The sequence below is a fragment of the Centroberyx gerrardi genome, chromosome 10 (genome assembly GCF_048128805.1).
Source record: "Centroberyx gerrardi isolate f3 chromosome 10, fCenGer3.hap1.cur.20231027, whole genome shotgun sequence".
In the NCBI taxonomy this organism is placed as follows: Eukaryota; Metazoa; Chordata; class Actinopteri; order Beryciformes; family Berycidae; genus Centroberyx; species Centroberyx gerrardi.
In genome coordinates this window covers 30,394,598-30,417,510 of record NC_136006.1, presented here as the reverse complement: position 1 = coordinate 30,417,510, position 22,913 = coordinate 30,394,598, and the positions used below count along the sequence as shown (strand labels likewise).

Sequence of the window (22,913 nt, the reverse complement as noted above, 5' to 3'; positions counted from 1 at the left end):
TATATGGGGCAATGCCTTTGATTCCGATATCAGATTTGTGTGAAGTCACTGAGGGAACTACCACTTTATGGATTTTTCTTTTCCTTGGGTGGATGGTGATGGAAAATATAAGGATGCTAAATAGAGCCTGGTGGCGCCACTGCTACCTGATGCTGAATTTCCCCCTTCATTCCATTCCCACTCTTATTTATTCATTAGGCTTCCTTCCAGGCACCTCTCCCATGGCTGTCTTTTTCTATTATTCATTCCAATTGAACTTTTCTGTGTCTTTGGGAATTCCCAACTGTTTTTGAAAAGACCGGGCCTGCTTGTCATTTTAATAAAAATGAACATTGCTCCTCCCAAATGAATGAGGCTGACCTATTTTTTTCTATAGGATAGCGCTGAAATCAAAGAAACACTTTTCCTCCTTGCTCTAGAAGAGGGAAGCTGTTCCAGTAAAGTGACCCTAAGATAAGAATACATCTGATCTAATACTGCAGCATGCTCACATTTGACTGGATTTTGTCAATTGCACTTGGTATCATGATGTCATCTGAGTTGTTTTCTATTGTTGTATTCATAAATGCATTCAGACTGATGTGTACTACTTAAGTAAAAGGCAAAGTGAAATTCTTCTGCTTGGATAATGCGCCGTTCTCATGTCTTTGCATTGAGGAGAATGTCGCCAGAACCAAAGGCAGAGGCTAAAGATAACAATAAGAGACTGGATCTTCGCCTCCATGTCCCTCGTCTCTAATTAGGATTTTAATATGATCATTCAACGGCAATAATATTCCTCGTGCTACGCCAAAGGTGACAAGATTGATTTGAACCATTGACAGGGATTACCATAATTGCTACTTGACATATGCTGACATAATTCTAATTAGCATGTTCTTGTGTCATGGTTCCTCTGCCCGATTCCTAATTGAAATCAACAGTCGCCGCACATTTTGGCCACGTATTTGCAAAACAGAAAAAGTGCCACAAAACATCAAGGAAATCCGTCACACCAAATCACTTCAGCAGGAGACAAATACATATGCAGAATGCACGATAAGTCATTCTTCTTCACATATTGGAAAACTAATAACTTTCCATGCGGTTGAGAACACATATTGCAACCCAGGTAGCTTGCAAGTGAAATGCATTTTAAAAACAACACTATGGAAACACTGGCATCTGATTGGTCTATGGACCCTGCGGTGGCCATTTTGGATGTTATTGAATATTTATTGTTGACTACTGCCGCATTCTGATATATGGGGCCGATATTTAAATATCAGATATTGGCCAGTCAGTGTCGTCCATAGAAACAGTCTGTAAAACCTGCAATGAAATATTATATTTCCAGATTTTATTTTTTTCATTTAATTGCTCAATCCTCAGAATAAAGAATGGAACTTCCGCACACTTTGATCTATGCCAATTTTAAAGATATTAAATAGCGGAGCGAAATATCACCTACTGGCAGCTTTAACACAAGAGTATCAGTATTGGCCTTCAGAACTCATATTGGTGAAACCCTGCTTGGGACTGGCTACTTACTGATGGAGCGTCGATGTCCAGGGTTGCATTGCTTTGAGCTGGGGGAGGCGGATCCGTACCCGGGCAGGGAGCCGCCATGTCTCGGCAGGTACTCTGTGCTGTTTGACCTCCGGAGCCCTGGCTTGCTGGGAGAAAACCCTCCATCCTACAGAGGAAGAGGATCGCACGACCTTCCACAGTCACAAAGCTTACTGATTGCATAACTGCTAGGGATGGGACAATATATCGCACGATAAAATCTGACTGTGCAGAATTCTGTTTATTTCTGAGCCACAAATCTTTCTAGCGATGGCATTGGCTTGCTAGAATGTAAACAACAATTTAAAAATGTCATTACAAAGTGCAAATAATATAATTTGGATGGAGAGCTTGTGAAATCTCATTTGTGATTACTACAGCAGAATAAAATGGAGCTAATATTGCGATTCATTTTTCTGCCCCATGATACGTATCGTCACATTTTTGTATTGCGATATATTGAATTTCGATATATCATCCCATCACTAAAAACCAACAACATACATACACCGCCACCGTAATTATCTGTACATAATATCGTTTGACTTAGTAGTTCATGATTTAATAATTTGCTTTTAAAGGAATGTTTCATACAGACACTCAGGTTAATCATAGCACTAATAAGATAATAGCAGCTCACACAGAACAAGATGAATAGTATGTAAGAAGAGTGCTTACCGAAGAACTGATTGTCTTTTTAATAGCGTCGTACCATTTGCAAATTGTGGGGTAGCTGTCGGCTTGGAGGAGGTATTCACTCCCTGTGTTTGTTGTGATCTGTAATAGACGAATTAGAAAATTACTACACATTTTAATATCATTTCTATATAAATCATATCATCGCACAGGAGTGTTTAAGGTCACTGTAATGAATATGAGCAGATCCGCATGGTGTTTGCAGACATGAGCGTCATCCGAACATCAGGAAACCTTATCCCTGCCGCTTGCTGCGTGTGACAAGAAGCTCACGTTTCGCAGGCGTCTGTGCCAAGAAAGAAGAGACAAACACAGACTGTCTCCTCAGAGGGGAAAACACAATTAGCGTGATACTTGTCATCTTAATATTGGGCCCGTTCTGCATCTCTCCAATGGTGCTGTAACAGCGTTTGGCGCCGTCAAATACAATAACCGTAGTTAGTGAAAGTCTTTGAGAAAGCATGACATCAAGGTCAGCATTGTCAAGTGCGGTTGAAATTACACTGATAAGAGCCCACACTGCACCAGAAAGAGGCAAAAATAACATCAAAGTAACCGCATAATATTTCATGTGGAATAGACCGGCAGCATTTTTATTGAACTATTTTAATAATAAGAAACGATAACGCTCGTCCGTTCCTTCAAGGAGGTAATTCCTCAGCAGTGTGAGGAGTTCAGGATCCACATAACCTTTTCCCTTTTATTTGGGGAAATCATCTTAATCCGGTGTGAAAAACCGGACCGGACCGTAATTCTTTATGTCACACAAAACCTTTTAATGAATTCTGAGGAGGAAAATTTCATATTTTATCAACCGACGTGCTCGCCGAGTCAGCCGTAGCCTTAGGGAGTGGCTTCCCACATCCTCCTGTCCCGATATTCCACTCGTGCGATCCGGTTACCCTACATAGACCTTCAAAGTTTCTGACTGTTTGGGAGGCTGACTTTTCTGACTTCATTACAAAGCGTCAGGAGCAGTTAAGCAGCATCCTTTTGTGATGGCAGATCTAAAAAGGGGGAATGGTTACGGGCGGAATCCTTGTCAGAGTGTGTTTGTGATCCCTCTCTTCTTGGGTTACGAGCATCTGAACAAGCATGTTTGCTCTGGAACATTGTTTTTCCTGGAGGCTGCCCCAGGATGTGTCAGTAATAGGGTCTACACACTCACACTGCATTGTGGGGGACAGGTTATGAAGAGACTGGTGCATTCAGAAGTCCTTGCAATACATATCAAACCTTTAGATCTATTCGCTTGTGAGAAATACACGGCTATGAAGGAAAATGCAAAAACGGGGCCGGTGAAACCGATGAATTCTAATCATACCAAGCCATATATGCTGTATTTATATCAAATCTCCTCTCTCTGATTAACAGGGCCATGATGGACTTGGTTAGGTCGTTTCATAACCTCAGTTAGATGTCTTCGCATTAATTTTGCATAAGTTACAGTCTGTTCCTCTTATGAATCTTGCATGGTGGACACAGTGAGCTCTTTCTCGTCTCCCACCGGAGCCTGAGCTACCTTCAACTGGGATGAATCTATGTATGTTTCATCCTGCCATTCTTCACCTCTCATTGCTCAAGAATGATTGCAAGTGCAACCTAAAATCGTAGTCTTTTCTTTTCGTTTGGCAGCAGCGAACATCACAAAACTCACAAATAATACCATCTCTCTCTGGGCCAATCAGTAACAAATATGCAGCCTTGTTTTGACCTGTAATTGGGCCAATCAATGTCATTTTGAATATGCGTTTCCCCAAGTTTCTTCAAAGTCTGATCAGGTGGACGAATAAACGTGGCCGAATAAACAAACAGACGATGTGGCGCCCCCTTGAGCTAATCAGTGTAATTTTGAAAATGCCATAACAGAGTGGTGAGATGCATCATTCCGCCAAGGTTTGTCAAATTCCGATCAGGAGAGCTTGAAATATCACGTGACTGACAGTTGAGCGAAAGAACGAACGGAAGGAGATCGAGCCATAGTCCAACAATGTCGACACAATCCCCTCTATTACATATGACAACAAAACTATTTAACATGATTTTCATACAATTATCCCCTGATGTAAATAGGGCATATGCATAAATTCATCCCTAAATCTGGGCCTTGAAGAAAGCCACATCTCTTGAAGATGTCCCTGCAACTTGTTATCTTGAGATCCATAGCCTCGACATCGAAGTAGTGCTGAAATCCTCATCGCACTGGGGTTTAAGAGCATGGTGGATTTATCATGCATTCTGCCGGATAGCCACGCAGAAATGCATCCTGAACATTTCCTCGCCCTTTCTTCTGCTGTCATCTCGGAAACAGAAGTGCTCCATTGAAATGTCAGGCTTTACATGCCAAAGTCTATCTGACTCCCCGATAAGGAGTCGTCGTCCTTCTGAAGTTTAATCAAAAAGCGAGTGCAAACTACTTAAAAAATATATCAAACATTTTCTTTAGGAGCGGTATGGTCAAAGATGCATTAAAGATTATCAGAGGCAGCCTGAAGAGATGACAGCGGACTCTCCGTGTCTATTCATTCGGTTAATGAAAAATGGAGATAAGCTCTTTCAACTAAATGCGGCCACATCCAGCCTCGAGTCCTGATGTCAGCTGTCCTAATCTCGCCGTGCACAAAGGTACAGTGTGTGGCGCGCCGCCTCTCATGTCAAGCTCGTATTGAGCTGTAGGTTCGGTCGCAAACTCGGTAATTCGCCTTGATGTTAATCCTGACGCGCGCGGGCCTCTTGAACCGCAGTTTGTGATTTTAATTAGCGCGGTCATTCTCAGGCAAATGTTTGCTGGGGAGATGCTAATGTGCATGAAAGCAAATAGATCCCCTGCAGGCCTCTCAATCGCCTCGTCCAAATGGGAGGCAACAGCATAGGCGGTGATACTAACCAAACTGTGGTACCTAGGTCTCCAGTGAAAGAAAAACACACGATACATGAAGACAAATAGAAATAAATGTGAATATTTGATCCCAGGCATTGAACAAACAGACAAGGAATTAACAAGATCACGTTGTTTTCATTGGCTGGCTCGGTAGCAGACATTACGACTCCCAAGTGTGTATAACCAAAACACAAAAGCACATCCAGTGTCTAAGTAAAGTACATTTAAATTGCTCCATCCACAGATGGAGAGCAGGGTATAGTATGGTTTCTATTCATTCCACTCACACCGCCGAAAACGGAAAAGATAAAACAAAAAATTCCAGTCAAAAGTTTTGTGTGTATCTCTGCAAAGTGAAATGAAGTTACAGTAACCAGCACAAAGTACTGTTTTGCATTTGGAAAAATGAAAAAGAATATGAAATAAATCTTTTTTTTTCATCACATTTCTTAATAAAGAGGATGTTGAATGTCTGGGCCTTATTTTGACTGGAGCCATTAATATTTAAATATGCACAGTGGTGCAGAGCGGAGAGTGCCATTTGTGCCTTTATACATTTGCATTTGGCTCTTAAATTAAACATTAATTACAGTTCTTCATAAAGGAACAATGCAACGTTGAAGCATTCTACTTTGCCAAGTTAATTATTTCCAATTTGCAACAAAATATCTGTGAATGTGTCAAACTGCGATGATATGGTTCACAGAGATTAAAAAAAAAAAAAAAAAAGTTCTTAGACTCACAGCAGAAAGAAGCGAGTATCTAAGTGCTGGTGTTTCGTCAGGTTTGCCCTGAGAAGAATGTTAATTCTAAGGCCGGGGCAATGTTTGTGATGTTCACTTTTGCCATCATTTGTACAATATGTAAAGTATCCTTAATTTACAATTCACAAACTCCCTTTCCTCTCGGTCGCTCCTCTTGATCTTTTGTGAATTCGAACACGGCTCCAGATAAAGGTAGAACCATTAAACGCAGTCCTGTGCATGTTGATCCAGAATAAAGGCTTGCGTTTTTATGAGGAGAAGTTCATTTCGAAGTTGTAATCTCCGAGGCAATCTGCTGTCGGACGTCTAAATCCGTCCACCGTTTTGGCGATTAACATACTGTGCTTTCACTGTTTCTCTCAAGAACCAAATTAATGCCCACTTCAATGTAAGCAGCTTTGAAGAGTAAAGGCCACAACACAAATACCTTTTCTCTGCTCCGGGACCGAGCGGAGACTGTCATTTCAAGAGATTAACTCCCTGTTTGGGAGTCTCCAGAGAGGAATTATCTTATGACATTAGAAAGGTAACATGAGCCGACACACAAACAGTATCAATATAATGCAGTGCGGCTGATGTTTACTTTTTCCTCGCTCCCCCCCAAGAGAATAGCAATCCAGAATGACAGAACACGATTAAACTGTACAAGATAAAGCTTTTTTTCTCTAACAATCTGATGGTTGGTTGATTGCGTGAGTGAGTGAAGACCAGCTGATAGGATGACACATAGGGAACCTGCGTATTTCATCAAAAGGTCACACAAAAATTTCAAAACACCCCACTGTGCATATAGAGCTGTGGGATACAGAGATATATGAACTATACGTTTCTCAGGCAGCCACACCGGTGTTGTAGTTCATTTGGTAGGGAAGCAAAGTCAAAGAGTGGATGATGAGCATCTCTTCCAATTAAAAGCTTTGGCTGGACATTAGAACAGCTACTCTTTTTGGATTATTATGCATGTCTGCTCAATGTTTGTTTAATGTAGTATTGTGTGCTGGACATAGTGCCTTCTAATTTTTTGTGTGTTTTTTAATGTCCTGTATAGTTATGTGTTATTTGTCTTCCCTCGAGGACCATATTGGAAATAAGTTGTTTTGTGTAACACGTTCATGCGCCATCCTCTGGGTTCAATGTAACATTCTTTAACATGTTTGATTTTTTTGTTTTTTTTACCCATAATAAATTCAATCAATCAATCAATCAGCAGGCCTTCATGCAGGGATCCAGCGTTCTAATTAGTTCTAATTTTGTTTTAAATGGTTTTACTTTGTTTGAACTTTTACTGTTATAACTTTTACTTTGCTCTTTGTGAAGCACTCTGTATCTTTGTTAAGATAAGTGCTAGACAAATATGGTTATTATTCATGCCAATATTGGCAAATTAGGCTTTTGTATTATGTTTCACCGAAACAAATACATCACAGCTTATCACAAATTCCCTGCTTGTTCCCTTCCTGTGGTACGTTGGGGAAATGTTGCCTCCGTAACTCACAGATTCACAAAAAATCCAGCGGGAAAGGACCACAATGAAGCCATCTCACTCTGCTGTGAACATACCTAGGACATCATGTTGGAAGACCAGAACACATCTACTCGCCCGTCTGGCTCTGCGACCCTCTAGAGTTAACACAACATATTACTGTGACGATGGGAAGTGATTGATGTGCAGCAATATACAGTTACAACCCAGTTTCAGACAGCCGGGGTTTAGCAACCCTCCTGGGCCAATTAGCCATAACACTTATCACAGCGTCACTGTTGAACATATCATTCTGAGTGCATGCCCATGAGGTAGAATATAAGACGCCAGCTATGATAGCGCTTTAGACACCACAGAGACGTGCAGTTGCTATAATATGCCGTCGATTTTTCTCGAGGTGAATGGAAAGGAAGATATTTTGACATTTGAGCACGGTTATTAAGCCATACACTGGTTTTGATCTATTTGGGTCAGAGGCAACTTTTTCTCCGAGCGGTATGTGTTTTGGGATGAAGCCACTCTTACTCGCAACTGTAATCACGGCGAGTCATCAGGAAGCAATCAAGCACCGTTCGCTTAAGACGGATGGCATTAAAGTACTCAGGTCAGCGGCTTTGGACGATTACATCCTGGGATCAGGGTGGCAGGAGCGAGTTCACACAGGACACTTACTGCACTCTGCTACCGCAAACTAGTTCCAACCTGCTCTTCCTATCTCCTATCTTGCTCAGCTACGTCTAAGTCATTTCTAACCATTCATCACAAGTTTATCTTCCAAATCGCAGTTAGAAATAACTGACACTAATTCCAATTATAGGCTCTTGGAAGAATTCGCGGTCACGGAAAGGTGCTGGGTATTCTGTGTTTACGGTGTCAGAGGATACCATAAACACAGTTTTATATTCAAGAACCTCCTCATCAGCGTGAACTTCAAAAAACATCGACCTCATTCGGAAAACAGAGTTCAGCAAACCGCGCCGACCCCGGAGCCCGAGCCCTCCTCCGAACATTTGGCTGAAATGCTGCGAGCGTAATTCACCTTTAACACACTGCGGAGAGACGCATCCGTGAGGTGGCGTAGGTCTTTTGGAAGGAATATTAAACTTTCTTGTGATTAGTCCAAGACAAAGCGATGTGGGGGTTTTTTTTGAGAGTGGTGGCAGGTTAGGGCTCCTCAACTGAAGTGGACTCATTATTTTCTAGCCTCGGGCTCCGTTTCATCATCTTTTAGTTGTTTCGGTCCTCTCGCTTGTTGTTTTGGAGTCTGTTTTTCCAGATTGCGACTGTAAGGGAGCTCTGTTTGTCAAAGCAGAAAGGGTACAAGGAGCTCACAGCGAGCGTCGCCCAAAACTCAAAAGAATCAATTAATGATGAGAGAGGGATGCAAGTGTTGACGTCTTTGTCGCAGTGGCCAGTTGATAAAACCAGACGCCTTTGACACATTACTTTTGTCTCTCTTTACTTCTAGGGAGGTGGGGGGGGGGGGGGGGGGGGGTTGGCGGCAATTTGGACTTTTTCTCCTTTTGTTATTTGCTTTTAACTCACTCAAGCCAGACACGCACTTAGATATTCAGAAATGCATGAAAAATGCATGACCACTTATTCAAAGTTGTGCTTCTTTTCATTATTTGAGCAATGTCAAAGAAATCTCAAGTTTTATTAGCCTCAAGGGAAGCGTTTTGAGCCTTTAGTCTGTCTCAGAGGAGATCGCCTTTAATCAATGCCGAGGATGGTAAGAAATGAATTGAAAATATTATGTATTGCCCTCCACGCTATCGTGACTGTCTGCCATTCCATTTGAAGTTTTCCAAAACAAATATACTGTGTAGTATATGGAGCATATTTTTGTATAACCATCAGCCGGCTACACTGATGGGTAGCAACACTGTCTCTCTCTCTCTCTTTTTTTTTGCAGGAAAACATTTTTCTTATCGGGAACCTGAGAGCCATATGGGAGTAACAATGACCTACTCTCAGCTCTGTCACAATCACTGACCTTTTTGCCACACTGCTCTCGTTTCTATCTTTGTTTGCGTTAGCATTCTTTCCGCGAGTGTGCCACAAGATCTGGGGGTCCCCCAGGTGTCAAGAGTCTTAATACACAGAGCAGAACCCTTTCCCTGCGCTGCTGGAAGGTATGCATTTCACTGCGTCAGCCATTGGTGTCACTGATAGCTTGATAAAGGACACCGTGGACAGGAACCTCGCATTGTTTCGAGGAACCTTTGCGAGAGTTTTTATCTTTGAGCGTGGATGAACCTTGAAGAAAAAAACACAACCGGCTCCAACATAGCACTTACTATAGAACAATGCGCAGCCATCGACAGGGATTATGATATTGATGAGTCAAAGGAAGGGCGAGGAAAGTGTCACGAAGAAAGGCAGCGCAGCTGAGTAAATACTGCGAGGCGGCGACAATAGCCCCAGCGACATCCTCCCCTCGTTCCTATCTGCCCCTTTCGCCCTGCTTGTGGAATACTGGAGGAACTGTGTGTCATTCATCCACAATGATAGAAGATGATTAAATAAACTTCTTAAACATCTTCCTGCATTTGCCGTGAAACCTGCATTACAAAACAAAGCAAGCGGGAATACCGCTTTTTCAGCCCGCCAATTTTTGTCAACATTTCCAAACACTTTAACTCACACTCCAACCCCCCTCCAGCAGACCACAGCTATGTTAATCCCTACTGAGCGGACCCTCATAAATTGATTGAAACCCCCCCCAACTTTCAACTTTCTGCATATAGAAGAGAAGGCTCTCTTTTTCGAGGAGACGATCGCCCGAAGAGGTTGGTTTCAGCTCGCTCCTCTATCCTTTTTAGCCATAACTTCCTGCAGGAAGAGCAGGTCTTCCGCTGCAGCCTGCTGGCGCGGCTCATCCGAGGAGCGAGCGCTGGGAAAAACAGCTGTCGAGCGGCGGAGGTCTTAGAAAGTGGACACAGGCCGAGAGGCGCAGCGCCGGTCCGGGTCGTGAACTTTGGCTTCGGCTCGCCAGTCTGTCAATGACAACAATGTCCAGGGAGGAAGCTCGCTTTACTGGAATGGAGGGAATAATATCAATTGGGAGAGCAGGGTGGAAAAAAACAACCATTATTCCGATCCGATGTCAGTGTGCTTCCTATTGAGAAGAAGCGCTTTATCTTATTTGAACATTTAAAGTTCATTTAGTCAACACATTTTCCCCAATGGACGCAAGTAGGGATGGAGAGTCGATTCTCGATTCCATCACGTCGATTCTACTAATAAACGAAAATATAGTCGACTCCTGTTGCGATCTCGACTCAAACTCTGGAATCAAAGAAACTGTTTAATTTAAACAAATTTGTAATTAATTAATTCATCAATTGGACAGTTGCCACAAAACTCGTTGAGGTAACCAGACTTTCTAGAACATTTGTACCAAGTTTTATACCATTTTGTGGTAATGTAATAAATTAGTCCTGTTGTACAACTTCAAATTTTGTATTGATTCCATCAATTCCATTACAAGGAGTCAGAGTCTGAATCGACTCCAAAAAATTTGGAATTGTCCATCCCTAGAAGCAAGCAATGATTTACATTTTGGGGTTATTATGTTCAGATGACACCGAACAGGTACTGAATTTGAAAATAAACACTTTGCATTATTTCGTTCATTTCATAAATTTGAAGTCATTCTATCAAAGTTCCTATCAAAGTTGAAATGGCCTTTAGCAACGCTTGTAAAACACATTGACTATGTAAACCCAGCCTTCAGATTATGTGGTTTAAAGGAGCAATTATACTGGTGTCCTCTTTGAAACAGCTAAGAAGAAACAAGAATCACTCTGATCGTCTGTGGCATGGGAAATTGTGACCTAACTGGGTATAAAAATAATGCCATTATGTTTTTAATCACATCTGTCTATCTGAGCTCCATATCTTCCAGAGGTATTTCTTAGATTATGAATCACTCTTTGGGACGGGGCAAAAATTAACAGGAACTTTCCATGCTAATTTTAACTTTAATCCTGGTGTTGATTGACAATGTTGTCAGACCTCAGAATAGCTTTGCGTCGACATTACAAGCACTTCTCTGTCCACAGCACTTGGATTATTTAAGATTATGTTGTAATTCCCGTTTTAATCTTCCCTGCATTAAGATTTCAGAGCTGAAATGCTGTGCAGAAGAGTAGCACTCTGCCGCGATGAAGTGTCTTAAGCGTTTGATGAGATCTGGAAATCTGCTCTCATCCTCTTCCCCTTTCTCCCGGATATCACTGTGTTTTCTCATGAAAACTTGCTCCGCCGATGAATTGATCATCAGTTTGCTTTCCTGGCTTTAAGCCTTTATCAAAAGATTATCTTCAAAAGGCAATAAGAAGTACCACTGTGCGGGTCTGCGAGTCTAATTCGTACAAAAATAGGATTTATGCGGATGTGCAAAATGCGAAGATGTCCCAGCGTCACCTTTAAATACAAATAAAATGAAAATTCTTCGCAGAACAGGTGGTTAACGCAAAGACAAAGCCCTCGGAAAAATATCAAATATGATCTTAAGAAGTTGAAAACAGTTTATAAGCTGCTTAGATCTTCAGGACAACGGAGGACGTGGATTCCAAAGACGGTCCCGCCCAAAACACCCAGCTTTCACTCTCAGACCAGCAAAGACAGTTCACACAGCCTGCAGTGACACAGGGCCATGGCTCAAAGCTCACACCACATATACTGTTTAGTAGAAATTCTAATGTATTACCAGTAGAATTAACCAATCACTGCAACATATGCTCAGACTGATATGTAGAGATGATGTGTTGAAATTAAGATGCATACATTTTATCTTTACTTCTGTTGTATAGCTTCTGGTATGAAGTAGGGTTAGACTGATATTGATTTGCCAATATATGAGGCCGATATTAGTTTTTTATTAAATATCAGATATTGCCCTGTCAGTGTCATCCACCTCTGATATGATGGAGGTTCTGTAAAAAGTCTGTAAAATCTACAGCATTTTACTTTCTTTGCACATTTTAGTTTTTCATTTAATTGTTCAATTACGTTTTTTGTAAATAAATTCTTCATTTAAAGGCCTAGTGTATCCCAGAGTTTCCCTACCATTGAATAGGTGTTGTGGGTTCACTGGTAACCCTAAAATAATTTCATTTGTTTGTGTTTCAATGGAGAGTTTTAGTGTTCAACAGTGAGTTTTAGCTGCTTCAGAGGCTTTTCCACCCTGACAAGAATAAAATGATGCATCAAACACTGAATACTTGGCATTTTTTGGCACTAAAATGAAAAAAAAATTAACAATATTCAATATCAGCAGAAAATATTCTCTTTCGGTAGCTTCAATACAAAAATATCAGCCTTCAAAAACCCATTTCAGTCTAACCCTACTATGAAATATGTGGTGTAAGCGGATATAACCCAGTACATCCTGAGGCTTGAGTACATCTGTCTTACTTGAAACACATTCTTTCTGCTGGACTTCTCGGTTGTCCACTCGACAACTGCCCCACATAGGTCCACTCCATCTGCCTTGCATCCAGGTTTCTAAATACAGAGCGGGGAGAAGGTCAGAGGGGGAAAAAAACACCACAGTTACACCTAACAGTCATTTACGAAAAAAGCATATTCACAACATCTTTCGAGCAAAACGACGCTCACCAGGTTTGAACAAAGTAAAATTGCAATAATAGAGCGAGTGCAATAATGTAATCCAATAATAGAGGACCAATTTATTTCTGCTTTGCTCTCATGCTTTTTTATTTTTCTATCTTTTGGTCAAATGAGAATTAGAGTTTAGTGTATTTTCAATATGCCCAGTATCATTTCTCCAGCAATTAAAACTGCTGTGTGTAACCGCGGCACAATGCGGACGACTTTGTTTTCAGTCAGAGGGAAATGTGATTTTGAAAAAAAATACTGCTTTTCATGCAATAACTAATCAAAGTAAAAGGCACAGCGGTCCATTTAGATATTATTGCCCTTTACTGTGGTCTCAGCAAATTCGAACCGTTTCGAGACAAGAACATTTTCTCGAGGATGAAAAAAAAGAGAGAATTAAGATTATGTAAGCATGTCATTTCATATGGAGGGATCTTGTAAAACAATATCATTGATTTCTTGGTGTCAGTCAAAAAGTTATCCAAAACAGGGAATTTAATATATATCTCTAATACATATATTGGACATATTTACACCGGTGAAAATAGTGGCTTGACTTTGAAGAGATTTGTAGCTTGTAGTGTAAAAAGAATCAGTGCTAGATGTGAAAAGCCATACTTAATCGTGTAAATAGGAGTTTATATACTAGACAAAAGCGATAGATTTATTTGAATAATACTACATAATCTACACTTCATGTGTGTACTATGCAATGCAGGTGAGTTCAGACCCAAACAGTACAGATGTGACATTGTAGGTAAACTGTCTAAATTCACCAACTCGCCATCATCAAAGCGAAGGGAACGAGTCGATGATTTCCATCGGAAAAAAGGGCCCAGATACTTCAATCTGTAACCCAGCCTCAAAATGTCGTTCTCAAATAATGAACTATTGGACAGAGAGAGTCTGACAGACCCGACACTCATGGGGCTCAGTAAGGGAGAGGGCTTTGATTAAGTCCTCGGAGCTTCATTAAAAACCATGGCAAGCTCATTTTAGAGACAGCCCTCCCCTTTCCAATACTCCCCCTCTCCACCAGTCACCACTTTCTGTCTTTTTCTGTGTTTGTCTCTCTCTCTCTCTCTCTCTCTCGCTCCCTCTCTCTCTCTTCCTCTCTATATGCACGTCAGAGCCACATCAGGGCAGGGTGGATTAAAGTCAAAAACACACCGCCTGACAAACACACACACACGCGCGTGTGTATATTCACACATATGGCGCGCAAACATGTAGATAGGCAGACATGTACACACTCAGAAGAAAAGCACGCACGCACACACACACACACGCTCGTGCACGGCGGTCTCCAGGAGGGGGTAAACAGTTCCTCATTGCTTTCTGATGGGGTGAGCTCCAGTCCTCGGGATCAAAGCCAAAGTTAATTTGCCAGTTTGAAAAATATGAAAATGAAAAGAAAACGGTTCATTTCTGGCATCAAATTAAAATGCACACAGTGTGCGTTCACTCAACATTTGCACTCTTAATGCTAATAGGCAAGCCCTCTGAAGGTTGATATGAGGCCATAATTGAACGCTGGCCCTCTTATAGTCTGCTGGTAATGGTGTCCAACTCTCACTATTGGTGTCACTTCGAACTTTACAGTCACTTTTTTACCCCTGAACACACTCCGGAGCTGTGTGGCTGCGTGTGTGTGATGTGTGATGTGTGAGCGAGAGAGCGAGAGAGAGAGACAGAGAGGGAGAATAAGAGACAGAAACAAAGGGATGGAAAGAGAGAGACAGAGAGGAAACATATGCATTTACATACCAAATTTGTTACAGCCTCTTGCTTGCTCTCTTTATAAAACAGAAGCTGATCTGTATCCAAGACTACCCATGTGGAAGTCCAGTTTTTCCTCTGCTTCTTGCCACCTTCCGATATTTTGGCTTTATTCAAATATTCACCTTTCAGTTCGGCCTGAAAGTCGGGATGATACAGGGGGAAAATATCATCAACAAAATCAATATCAAAATAACAGAAATAGTCAACATTAGAGAAAAAGGGCACAGCGGCCTGCGGCATAATCCAACTACTGAAATACATTTTTATTTTCTGACGGGGTGACCACAGAATTCCCTACCGAGTGAAACTTTTGATCCACCCAGAATGTTGCTGAAGCGCTCTCCTATCACATATGGATGTGCTGTCATACTCACTGAGGTTCCAAACACTGCGGCACCACCAACGTTATGCTGGGACTGATTCCTCCGGTGGCGAGAGATCTGCAAATCAGAGCAGAGGAACACTGAACTGAGCTCCGTTAATGCTACAAATCATCTATAGTATTAGTTTTATTTTTATGTTAATATTTAAAATGTATTTAATATTGTAGGCATTATATTTCATCTTGTAAAAAAGTATACAGGTGCAGAAAATAGAATACAGACAATAATTCTTCTCTTAAAATAATGTATGTTGAAGTCAATTATCAATGCAGATCCAATGGCAATGCAATGCAACATCATGCAGGCAATTAGGCATGTACATGTGATTAGATAAAGAACATGGCATATGAGCAATGTGTATTATATTGTGTATATTATATTTGTATTGTGTAGTGCATGCTATTGTGTGACAGCTCTGTGTGTGTGTGTGTGTGTGTATGTGTGTGTGTGAGGCATAAGACCTCGCTGCTCACCCCAACCCAATGCCAATCATGATCAGACCATGATAGCTGATATCAATTAAAAAAATAAAAAAAAATCACCCTAAAAAACAAATATTTTTTTACATAAATCCAGCATTGCAGTTGTTAAATCAATTGAATTCAATCTGATTTTTACTCTTTCCTCAACCAAGTTTGTAAAGAATTACCAGGACGATGTGGTTGTAATATTCCGTTTGCACAGAAATACAACAGTATTTGCCATTTTAGCAAAGTGGCATGCAAGAACAGGAAGAATACTGTTCGATGAAATGCATTCCCTTTTTAGAGAGCGGGGACCTATTAAAAACTGCAGTAGAGTGTCTCCAGTTTGACATGAACTTCTCCCCACTAGCACAGTGCTGGCCTGCCCTCTACTGGTCGCTCAACACTCTAGGAATGCTGGGAATTTGAGGACAGCAAGAATGGCCCAGACTTCTCAGAGACCCAAAGGTTTTTCTTTCTCTCTCTGTTTGGGTCCAGTTATTTTGCAGCCCTATTTTCTTTTTTTATTATTATTTCTGAGTTTTATTTTATTTTTTCCCCCCCAAAACCAGCAGACAACCTCCAGCCTGAACAATAATGGGTTTGGATCTGAGCTTGATGTCATCATCCCCACTCACCAGCACACAATGGCACTTGTTTATGAGATTAGATAACCTTTGTGTTTTTCATTGCAACGCAATGAAACCTATGACCGTAATCAAAACAACAGCCTGTACACTGGAGTGGTGAACTGATGCAACGTTACAGCAACACTTTTATAGTGCCCTGAATGTTAATGACCGTGTTTCCAGTCTGTAGGACGATCCTGGTTAATTACACTCAGTAGCCTCTGCCTCGCTGCCCTCTGGTAAAACTGTTATTACAGGGCCGCATCTTGCAAACAAGTAGCGAGTATCGTCTGCGTAATTAGCAAACATGGGACAAAGCCGCTTCGAATGTGTGCTTGTGGCTGAGACTGTGCAAAAAACGTTGCTTCTTCTGGTTTCTGTCAATTATCTCACACTGTGAGAAGTTGCAATGAATGTTAGGAGGATATTGTTTGTCAGTGGATGGGTTCATAAATGAAATATTACTGTATTTTGTAACTAAACAGATGCAATGGCTTTGTGGAAGAACTATACGAAACAGGTGTCACCGCTCACCCTAGCCCTTATCAAATAGATTAGATTAGCGGTTCTATCCAGATCATCATGGCCACACGGCGATAGCTACTTCATACCAAATATGCTGCGGCAGATTGCTCATTTTGTAAATGCATCATCTGTTTTATCTTTTTTTACGGCATGTTTTTCCCATAGGGGCCTGCTAGGAGTCAAACAGAGATCAGCTCAATTAAGCTAATGATAATCACCTACTGTGCAAGTACAGTTTAGAAAACAATACATAATCATCATTACTGGAATTTATACAAATATGTCACGGAATGGCTAACAACTGTCAATACGTCTGTGCTGTGAAATCAAACCAGAAATGATCTAAGTTATTTCCAATACAGAATGATGCGGTTATTTTTAAAAAGGTGCTACTTTTAGCATTTTTAAACATTTATATATCATTCTATTAATTGTGATACTTTGATATTATAACTGTGAACAAATGAGACCACAGTGGAGACGATTGGCAGCCTCTAACTCACGCCAGTGGTATTATTAGTGCAGTGTTTCTCAAAATTAAGACCGCATTTCCCATAAACCCCATTACCTCCTGTTGCTACTTGCCCCCCTTCCCCTCCCTGGCACTTGTTTGGAAGAGCAAGGAGGAGAAGAGCTGATTAAAGCCCTTGATAACAGCCAATATGCATCTAACCACTTGACCTAGGTTGAAACTAAGGGAACTTGAATGTAGTTGTGGATTACTTTAAGTAAAAATGTTTTCTGTATTGTGCCATAAAGCAATCGGCCTTTGTGCTGTAAAGCAATCCAACAGATTTCCCTCCAAATCAGACCTGTTGACACACAATGGAAAATCCAGTGTAGAGGCCGGTAGAGGCTTGACAGTCTTCTAGGTCAGTGGTTCTCAACGTGGGGTCCGGGGACCACCAGGGGTCCTTGAGGGGGTTCCAGGGGGTCCCCAGCAAATTGATGAAGTGTTAAACTTCACCATTACTTCATTACACAATTAGAGAATGTAGAAGAATGACTATTTTGATCATAGGTTCACTGTTATCTCTCTACCTACAATACAGATAGTCGTGGAATTCTGGACAAAATCATATCTAACAATAAAAAATATTCGCAGATTTGGGTCTGAAAGACAAAATCTCATCAAATGGGGGTCTGTGGCTCTAATGTGGACTAAATTAGGATCCTTGATATGAAAAAGGGAGAATCACTGTTCTAGGTTATGGTCTTGTTTGTTTACAGAAATTGTACTAATGTCTCAATATTAATGTGGTAATGATTTATTGATGTTAAAATGCTACATGCAGCACCTTGACAGTCAGTGCCAGTGGGAATGAAGGGCCTCTGAAACAGCATTTAGACTACAGTATGCAACACTAAGGCCACATCCACACTAATACGTTTTCGTTTTAAAACAGCGTTTTAAAGCCCTCCAGTGGAACCTATGTGAATTAAATTAGGGTAGATCAGTTTTAGGCACAAGGATCCACCCTTCCTTGTGTATGAACAGGAACACTGATGAGTGCACATATGGGCACAGAATGAGTCAGTACGAGAAGCAGTGCAGGGTATTGGTTGTCCTATACTCACAGGCTTCGGAGGGAGGTCAGAATCCTGCAGCACCATGGACTTGGACTGGCTCAGGCGCTCCCCGGAGCTCTGGGAGCTCTTAATGCGCATCTGCACAGCGCCCGGCGACGCCACAGACAGCTGGTGAGGCAGAACCAGGGGGAGCGGCTGCTTCCCACCACTCTGTAAGTTGGTGATCCTGCACGCAAAACAGCAAAGTTCAAGGGATACCTCTCCACTGTTATCTCCCCACCGTAAGTATAGACAGTAACCCTAACCCTAACCCTAAAAACAAAAATCTTCTCTCATGGGGTTCCCTGGAACAAAATCTTATCAAATGGGTGTCTAATATCTATTTGGGGGTTCTTTGATATGAAAGTTTGAGCAGTTCCCAAACTATAACAATAAATTCTGTTAAACTCCCCACAAGCATTAAGTGAAACAAAAATGTACAAAAGAGCAAGGCTTGTCTTTTCCTTCTGCTGGTAAGATGTCTTTGGGTTCCTGTTCATGGCTCTGATTGCTTCACAAGTCGTTGCGACACGTCTGTTTCTGCAATGTGTGTCTGTCAATAACAAGGGAAGCCTATGGTCTACTTGTAACACCAGAGCCAGGCACGTGCGCACACACACACACACACACACACACACACACACACACACACACACACACACACACAATTTTAGGACCTCTATGAACATTAAATATAAATGTACATGATATTCTTGGAAGTATACACTTACTGAGCTGACTGATCTTTGTCAGATGAATACAGAAGATGCTGGAGCTTTTCAACATGACCCTCTCCAACTTAAATTCTTCTTTAAACTAAACACCTGCCCATCTATAGGTCTGGGTTCATCAAATGAACTGGTCATTTTTGCTCTTCTATGCAATTACATTGCTTCAAAAAGATGTGATCACAACATTCACAATATTCATTTCTGTCGAGCGTGCCTGAGAGAATCACTATATATCACATATAATGAAAAAAGCTACTACGTGAAGTTACCTTACATTTTCTGATGCACGCTATTTGCAATCAATGTCAAGAAAGATTTGTCCTAAACTATAGCATCAATCTCATGTTGACAACCAACAGCTTTGATCTGAAGTCTGAAAACTTGCTAAAGTCCATTGCTTTTCTTTCTCAAACACCTTTCTGCATCGTGGGTTTCTACTAGGCGGATAAAACCAAGCAAAGCACTAGCTGTCCACATAACAAAAACCCACCTCAAACAAAACTGATCAGAATGTCTGATGTGTTACGTAACTATATTTAGACAACTTCAGTAACAGGAAACAAATTGAAGCCCTCTGTACAACGGAAGCTAAAGTCATGCATGAAGTCTTATTAAAACACCCCCCTAAATTTGGTGAACAATATCGCCAAAACGCATAGTGTTCTGTGTGTTGCAAAAGGCTATCTTTAACCCTGAATCTGCACCCCGGATGCTGAGGGTTGAGCAAAAAACAGTTTCATGACACCTTAACAGCAACTCAGTTAGCAAATACAATAGTCGTGAAATCCCTCTGTCCAAAAGCACAAGCCAGATGTCTCAACACCTTCTAATAAGCTGTTTCGAGCTCATCAAGCCCCAAGTACAACCTGTAATCGAGGACGACCCTCCATAGACTTAAATAAGAAAACAAACTACTGTGTATTCCATGCATCACGCATCCAGTAAGTGAGGGCCTACATAGCATATAAATCACCCCAAAAAGTGTTTTGAACCATTAATGATCCAAAAGAGCATGCAGACATACACCAGTCACCAAGAAAACAAAAAAAAGATGCGTAAAATCATAAATTTGGACCACAGATGAAGTCCTTTGACGGATCATTTACTGGCATCTTACCTCGTCCCCGCCATCCCTCTGCCAGTCACAGATTGCAAAAGTAGAAAGACAGAGAGAGCGCACAGGCCTTCCATTTAGAGGAAGTGCGTTTCGTCACGTGGCTTCTTCAAAACCACCGTCTCTCAAAGTACAACAGTCGATGTGAGTTGTGTTTTGTGCTGCAGCCTCCCCATTTCCTGAGCCATGACACTTGCTCAGAAATCTTCTGAAAAAAAAAAAAACAGACAACACGTTAACCTCATTCTCAGGAGACTACATGTTAACACTTGGTGCAGGAGTTGTAACTTGCGTGAGAGACTGTACATCGTTGCGTATTCACTGCATGTCAAAATCCATATTCCACAGAGAAAGAGAGAAAGCTGGTGTGGTTTTGCTCTTCTCCTTTTCACTGGCTGGTTTTAGTAATGTGTGTCAAATTGCCCTAAGTGCTGTTTAAAATTCAATGATGGGCTATATGTATCATGAAGTTGTATACAATAATTTTGCATTCTCCACGTTGCACACATGACCCTTTTGGTTGAGGGCACAGTTATTTTGCAAACCCAGTTTCTGGCAAAAACAAGTTTCATATTCAGTCACGTATACCGTGTCACACAAAAAATTTAATATATTTGCTGCGTTGTCCGTGTTCCAAAACACCCTGTCAATTGAGAACGAGAATCTCAGAACGTACTTCAGTTGTCAGACGTCAAGATATTATCTCTCCTAGGGGCGCCCCGGTGGCTCGCTGAGTAGAGCGCGTACCATATAAGGCTCAGTCCTTCCCGCGGCGACCCGGGTTCGGGTTCGGGTCCGGCCCGCGTTCATTTGCTGTGTGTCCTCCCCTCTCTCTCTCCCATACCTTCCTGTCTCTCTCTCACACTGTCTCTGTCAATAAAGCATAAAATGCCTAAAATAAATCTTAAAAAAAAAAAAAGATATTATCTCTCCTGTTACTCGTCACTTTATGGAAAGTAACCACTCAGTCACTCAACTTTAATGTATCGGCATAGAGAAAGCCACTCAACCACATAGTAACTTAGAAAAACGACTAGTCCAACATGAAGCCTGCTGGATTTTTACGTTAACGCTATGTCTCCAGCTAGTTTAAATAAAAAATCCTATATCTAAGTAATCATTCAGTGCATATTATCACATCCTGTGATCTGTCTTACACTATGACTCGACTTGATTTCGTGCCCTTATTTTCCCATTGTAATATACCACAGACATGTTGATTGTCCTATTCATAGTCTAGGAAATGTAGATGTAGGTAACCCAGGGTTAATATTTAAATATACAGTATATATGTGTAAATGCAGCCATCATAAATAGGAGAGGCTATGTATGTATAGGCCTACATGTATGAGTATGTATATAGGTGTATGTATAGGTATATATATATATATGTCTTTGTGTGTGTACACTGCAAAAAATCTCCATCTTAATAAGTAATTTAGTCTATTATTGAGTCCTAAAATCCAAATTTTCTTAAAACAAGTGAAGAAATCTGCCACTGGGTTGAGATAATTTCACTTGTTTCCAATGCAATTTCACTTGTTTCACAGAAGTTGACATCCAGCAATTAGCCGGAGCCGCTCTGGGTCCTGCAATTTGAGAAAAGTCACAGTTGTATTCCGCAATGATCAGTCTTACAGTCTCTGTTAAACCAACCAGAAAGAGCCCTCGCTCAGCTACAACAGCTAGGCAACAGGCCGATGACCGAAAAGGTAATGTTAGGTCTGACGGAGGCACTTCCAACAGAGCTATTTTAATTTGTGTGATGTAAACCTATGCGTAGCAGTGTAAACACGGAAGTGGAGGAGATTCACATGAATGCACGCGGTCTGGGTGCACACACGCATGACCGTTTTCCGAAAAACAGCTGTAGTTGAGCTAAATAATGGTGTAAATATAGTTTTTTTCCACTCACTGTGCGATTGTTCTAGCCTGGTAAGACCATCCTGATCACGTGACCTCACATTCTGTTTCGCTCCACGGATCAGTCTGGACTTCTAGCCGCCCACATCGATTTCCTGAAATTACAATGTAACCGGGCCAATCAGGGACTGCGTCGTAGTTGATGATGTGAAATACAGGCCGCCGCTGGCAAAACAGTAATGGCGTCTCCCGAAGCAACGAGCGGTAACGTTAACGTTAGTAGAGTAAACACAGCCATAAGTGCAGTTATTGCAGAAATAGACTCAATAACAACAATTAAACAAGAACAAGAGTATGCACTAGCGGAGTTTCTCGGCGGAAAAGACGTTTTCGCCGTTCTTCCGACTGGATTTGAATTTGGATTCGCTGATTGGCTGAAGGAGTTTGTCTGTCAAGGCAAGTACTCCCGCCCACTGAAATCGATGTGGGCGGCTGGAAGTCCAGACTGATCCGTGGAGCGAAACAGAATGTGCGGTCACGTGATCAGGATGGTCTTACCAGGCTACGATTGTTCGGCTTTAGAAGACTTATATTATGCTGCATGAGCTGTATGGAGTCATTTTATGTTCATTTTTTGTTATTTTTGGAACTCTAAAGAACCGGTTCCCACTGACTTAAGTTGTTTTGGAGAAGGCTGCTACAGACTGTGTCACATTGACTAACAAACTTCACCTGTGTTTCAACTGGTAGATAGTGACAGAATTTTCGTTTTTGGGTGAACTATTCCTTTAATGTTCCTCATAGTACAACTTGAGTTGTTTATGGAAAAATAAGCAAAACAAGATAATTGTAT

The 22,913-nt window shown here is 41.3% G+C and overlaps 1 protein-coding gene across 1 annotated transcript in view; it reads right to left on the bottom strand.

Annotated features, from left to right (window-relative positions):
* Positions 1-20,300, bottom strand: part of arhgap15 (Rho GTPase activating protein 15) — a 45,865-nt gene extending 25,565 nt beyond the window's left edge. Inside the window, exons 1-7 of the mRNA XM_071914583.2 lie at positions 20,201-20,300; positions 18,362-18,539; positions 15,157-15,222; positions 14,768-14,917; positions 12,797-12,886; positions 2,227-2,325; positions 1,531-1,675 (exon numbers count right to left, since the gene is read on the bottom strand). Coding sequence (XP_071770684.1) covers positions 1,531-1,675; positions 2,227-2,325; positions 12,797-12,886; positions 14,768-14,917; positions 15,157-15,222; positions 18,362-18,539; positions 20,201-20,274 — 802 coding nt within the window. The 5' untranslated portion in view covers positions 20,275-20,300. The remainder of the gene's footprint in view (positions 1-1,530; positions 1,676-2,226; positions 2,326-12,796; positions 12,887-14,767; positions 14,918-15,156; positions 15,223-18,361; positions 18,540-20,200) is intronic.
* Positions 20,301-22,913: the final 2,613 nt, after the last annotated feature.